Source organism: Gymnoscopelus braueri (genome assembly GCF_963280865.1).
Source record: "Gymnoscopelus braueri genome assembly, chromosome: 4".
Lineage (NCBI taxonomy): Eukaryota > Metazoa > Chordata > Actinopteri > Myctophiformes > Myctophidae > Gymnoscopelus > Gymnoscopelus braueri.
In genome coordinates this window covers 38,093,615-38,098,614 of record NC_137605.1, presented here as the reverse complement: position 1 = coordinate 38,098,614, position 5,000 = coordinate 38,093,615, and the positions used below count along the sequence as shown (strand labels likewise).

The window sequence follows — 5,000 nt, the reverse complement described above, 5'->3', positions numbered from 1 at the left end:
CATCAACATGATGTGAGAGAATCACAGGGAACCACGCCGTTATTTAGACCCCGTCTTGTTTTCATGCACCTACGAGTGAGTCAAGTTGCACCAGAACAACCACTCACTCCATCATCTGAAAGACAATGGAAGGTCTGGAATGTCATTGACAAACTAAACTACAATGCACCCGAAATTGACCATTGTGGGACTCCGACTTTAGTATCCTGATGTTGAGTTACATACCTGTATACATGGTTTCCAATTCACTCAACGAGATTGAATCATTTCAATAATAGAATGTATAATGTGGCAGCTTAGCAACAAACGTTTACTGCATCAAGGCTACTAATTATTGTATCTACATTTCCTCTTTGCAAATCAATCAAAACAAACTTAAGTTTGTTTTGATTGATACAAATATATTATATACAAATATATTGATACAAATACAATATAGATATTCTGCCGCATAGTTTCTTAAAATATGGGCATCGACACCCATCAGCAGAGGGTAAAATGTATTACAATTATTTGATAATACAACTTTTATTGTTTGGTTTGTTGCAAATGGTGCTACTGATGAAGCACAACAGCTTTCAGGGTATTCTGACAATAAAGTATCATCATCATCATTAATGCTGGGCTATTTGGGGCTAATTTTAAAAACCTTTAAAAAAATCTACGCGCAATGCTTCGTGACACGAAGCGTTGTGAGCTTGCAGATGGGCCATTGTCACTACTTGTCAAGCAATGCAAACTGAAGTGGTTGGGCCTTGTTCTAGGGAGACTGTTGATGTCTGGCACCCACGGAACCCATTGAAGCTCTGCTTATAATAACATTGGCAACAACAACGATGCTCTATGTGTCTTTGCCAGTATGCCTGAGTCACAAATCTCTTCCCTGAGCTTTAAGCCAATAAGAAGTCTGCATGGTTTTCAGAGTCATGGGTGCTGTCATCCAGCCCTCTTCAAATCAAACGGCCTCAGACCAGGATCAAAGCTGACCATCCCTTAAGATAAAACTGCCGACTAAATGAAACTGACTGTTCACATAATTGACGCAGACCCCTCTTGGTCGTGACTAACAAAAGAGAGACTGCATTAACCAATTAAACCCTATTGACCGGAGTCCCCCAGGGGTCTAAACGAGGCCCCCTCCTTTTTCCCCTCGAGGCGTGTTGTGAGCTTGTACAGTAGATCGGCTAGTGTCGCAGAATGTTTGCCCCCAGAATAAGGACACTAAAGTTTATGTGGTTATTATGGTATGTATGGTCTAAAACAGGGGTAGGCAACCTTAGGCACGGGGTGCCAACATTGGCACACGGGGGAGGGTGATGACTGGCACACTGGCATAAGTGTGAGAGAGAGGATCTGTATTTTAAAATAAACTATTTAAAAAATAAATTGTCAATTAAATGAAGTCCCATCACATCTGTATGCAAATGACATCCTGCACATAATTCTAAATGTATTCAAACTCTGAACTCTATCTGGGGAGGGAGTCTGGGAGATAGGTGGGTCATTGCTCTGAATCTAATGATTATTACATCCTGATTTGAATGAAAATATTTCAAAAGAAGGAGAAGAAGAAAAGAATAAAGGTTGATATGCGTATGGACAATACAAAAATATGTTGGAAATATATTTTGATGTGGCGTCACAATTAAACTTAAATAAAAACATGGCCCTTCATGTCAAAAAGGTTGCAGACCCCCCTGGTCTAAAATATGACCTGCTGTGGCTGAGCACAGCCCTCCCTTTACATAAGAAGGCAAACATGCAGACAGTAATGGAAAGATACTGTCTCTAATAACTCAACAAGGCGCAAAAAAAAAAAAGAGTTCTATAATATAATCACATACTACAGTGGTTTGCTAAAAGTGAGGTCTGGGGACCTTGAGGGGGGTTCCAGGGGGTCCCCAACTAAATGTGTTAATATAGCGTCACCATCATTTTAACCATATTTTATACTTTAGTTTGGCTATTCAAAAATAGCAGATATACAAGCTCATAGTGCGGCACCGAGTGCCGCGCTATGAGCTTGTATATCTGCTATTTTTGAGAAATTGTGAACGAAATGGTCCCTTATACCGGTCTGTATAACTCTCTGCAAATGTAAACCAAATGGATCACTGACATGCAACACTATAATAACCATTAGAGGGGGGACTGTTTGTCAGTGAATGAGTGCAAAGGGAACTACGTTGGCACGGAGCTCGCCGCCACGTGGCCTCCGGGGGTGACGGGAGTTTAATATAAGGCTGACAGGCCTAACGAGGGTGAGGTCATCCATGGCTCTAATAACCCAGCGAGGAAATACAGTGTCTGTCCCCACCAGTCACAGAGAGGGGAGACCTGACAGGTCAGTTAACACACTGGTAAATTTAGTGGAAGGGCTCTGGTCGGGGGGGGCTATCTGGTTTCACACACACAGACGCGCGCACACACACACACACACACACACACATGCCTGCCACACATGCATGCCATTGCAGGGCAGAAACCTCGTATCTCCACTTTTCATTCATTTTATGGTAAATTAATGCCCTACTTTGTCGTATGCAAAAAAGTAGCAAAAATATAAGATCTACAAGCTCATGCGTTGTTGTGAGCTTGTAGATTGCCATTATTGACCCATTAAGACCTGGGACGACATCTGTGTCATTTTTTTATTTGAGCTAAAAAGCATTATTTTCCACTTTGGGCTATTCAAAAATAGCAGATCTACAAGCTCGCGCTACGAGCTTGTAGATCTGCCAAATACATATAATTTTGGGGGTCCTTGACATGAAAAAGTTTGAGAACCACTGATATAGAAACATACGTTTTTTCAGAATACTGTTGGGATTTAGAAGACATTTGTAGAATCGGCTTCAGGTCTTAATGGGTTAGGTGTGTCTGTGGGTCTTTATGAAAAATATTAACAAGAGCTTATGTGAATAAATAACTACTACATTGGATCCTATTGGTGCACAGGTTCTTTTTCCTATTTCCTGAAAAGTAACATACAAGGTTTCCACACACACACACACACACACACACACACACACACACACACACACACACACACACACACACACACACACACACACACACACGCACACACGCACACACGCACGCACGCACGCACACACAAACACACAGAAACACAGACAGATACCTAGCCTACAGACACGTCCACGATCCTTATTTGCTCGCTTAAGCGAGTGCAGACATGAACACATGTCCGCAAGAACATATATAGGTTATTGTAGACATGCTTGCACACTTGCATGAACTCGAGCTTGTGCAATCTCACACACACACACACACACACACACACACACACACACACACACACACACACACACACACACACACACACACACACACACACACGCACACACGCACACTAATCATCTCTCTCAGTCAGAGCAGTTTTTTCCCTCTCTCACTCACACGTATACAGTACATGCACTTTAACACACAAATACATCATACCCAGACACTATCTGTAATACAAGACAGCAGAATAGCACCACTGACTGCATATCAGTCAGCATGGTTGCTACATCAGCTATATTTAAGCCTTTAACTCTTCATACTGACACACACTCATGCACACACTCATGCACACACTCATGCACACACTCACTCATGCACGCACGCACGCACGCACGCACACAAGCATGAACGCACAACAAATGCAGTTTGTTCCCACATCGGTAAAAAAGGTGCCCTATAACTTACAACATTCAAGTATAGCGTTTTAGTATGTTTTGGCCCCTGTGTGTGTCTGTCTGTGTTTGTATATTTATTTGTTGTACACTTGTCTAATCTTGCAAACCCCCCAAATAACGACGGCTGACGTCATCATAGACGGGTCGCAATATTGCTGGTGGAGTTACAGTACGTGCTCCAATGAGCGCATGAATCTGTCAGTTATTATGAACTTTGGATCCTATCTGCATTTGCATTTTATTTGTATTTGATTTAAAACTATTACAATCCATTTTTTGTATCCTCAGGCCAGGGATAAATGAAGTTTGTCTTACGTGTTCCACATTTTTCCACATTAAAGTGCCACACATTTACGTTGAAATGATCACTATAATTGTACCGTTTACATGAAGAATGAACACGTTACACGAGTTTGACACAGATTGTTATTACTGTTATAAAACGTTGCTCACTTGAGAAAGCGGCTGAGGTACTGTCTGCTGCAGGCGGACCAGGAGAAGATTCCGTTGTGACCGGCCAGTGTGGGAGACATGATATTACCCTCAGACTTCTTGCAGACGTTCCCCTCCCCGTCGTGGACCATTCCAAAACTGGAAAGTGAAGAAGAAGATTGTTTTCCTTCCTTTTAGAATTTTTTTTATTGAAATGTTCAGGTACAATAAACAAAATGTATCACAAAAGCTATACGAGCACACTGCCGATTTCATACAACGCCATCATACGACTATTACGAGTATTAATTAGGGTTTTTAAGTGGTTAAAAGCCTCTCTTTAGGTATATTTGTGCTCAAGGACAATACATCATACCGTATACACCAGTGGTTCTCAAACTTTTTCATGTCAAGGACCCCCAAAATTATATGTATTTGGTTGCGGACCCCCATCTCAAAATGTTTGTACCAGGGACCCCCAGAAGTAAAGATTTGAGTTACAAACGTTCGCTTAAAAAATATATATATATTCTAAGATTTGCACACATTTTCACGATTTTTCAAAAATAGCAGATCTACAAGCTCATAGCGCGGCACTCGGTGCCGCGCTATGAGCTTTTATATCTGCTATTTTTTAATAGCCAAAGTATAAAATATAGATAAAGTTAACTAATTTGGCTGGGGACACCCTGGTACCCCCCCCAGGGACCCCTGGGGGTCCCCGGACCCCACTTTGAGAACCAATGGCATGCACTTTGCTGTATGTTTCCACAGATGCTTACTTGTGTCCAGACTCGTGTGCGATGGTGAAGGCTAAGCCCAGGCCCGTGTCTTCATTTATGGTGCAGCTCCTGTATTTGCTGCACA

At 41.9% G+C, this 5,000-nt stretch overlaps 1 protein-coding gene across 1 annotated transcript in view; it reads right to left on the bottom strand.

Annotated features, from left to right (window-relative positions):
* Positions 1–5,000, bottom strand: part of adamts16 (ADAM metallopeptidase with thrombospondin type 1 motif, 16) — a gene marked incomplete at its 5' end in the record, with an annotated part of 92,384 nt that overhangs the window by 49,580 nt on the left and 37,804 nt on the right. Inside the window, 2 exons of the mRNA XM_080425910.1 lie at positions 4,155–4,292; positions 4,916–5,000. The exon at positions 4,916–5,000 is cut by the window's right edge and continues 21 nt beyond it. Of these exons, the coding sequence (XP_080282036.1) occupies positions 4,155–4,292; positions 4,916–5,000 (223 nt within the window). The remainder of the gene's footprint in view (positions 1–4,154; positions 4,293–4,915) is intronic.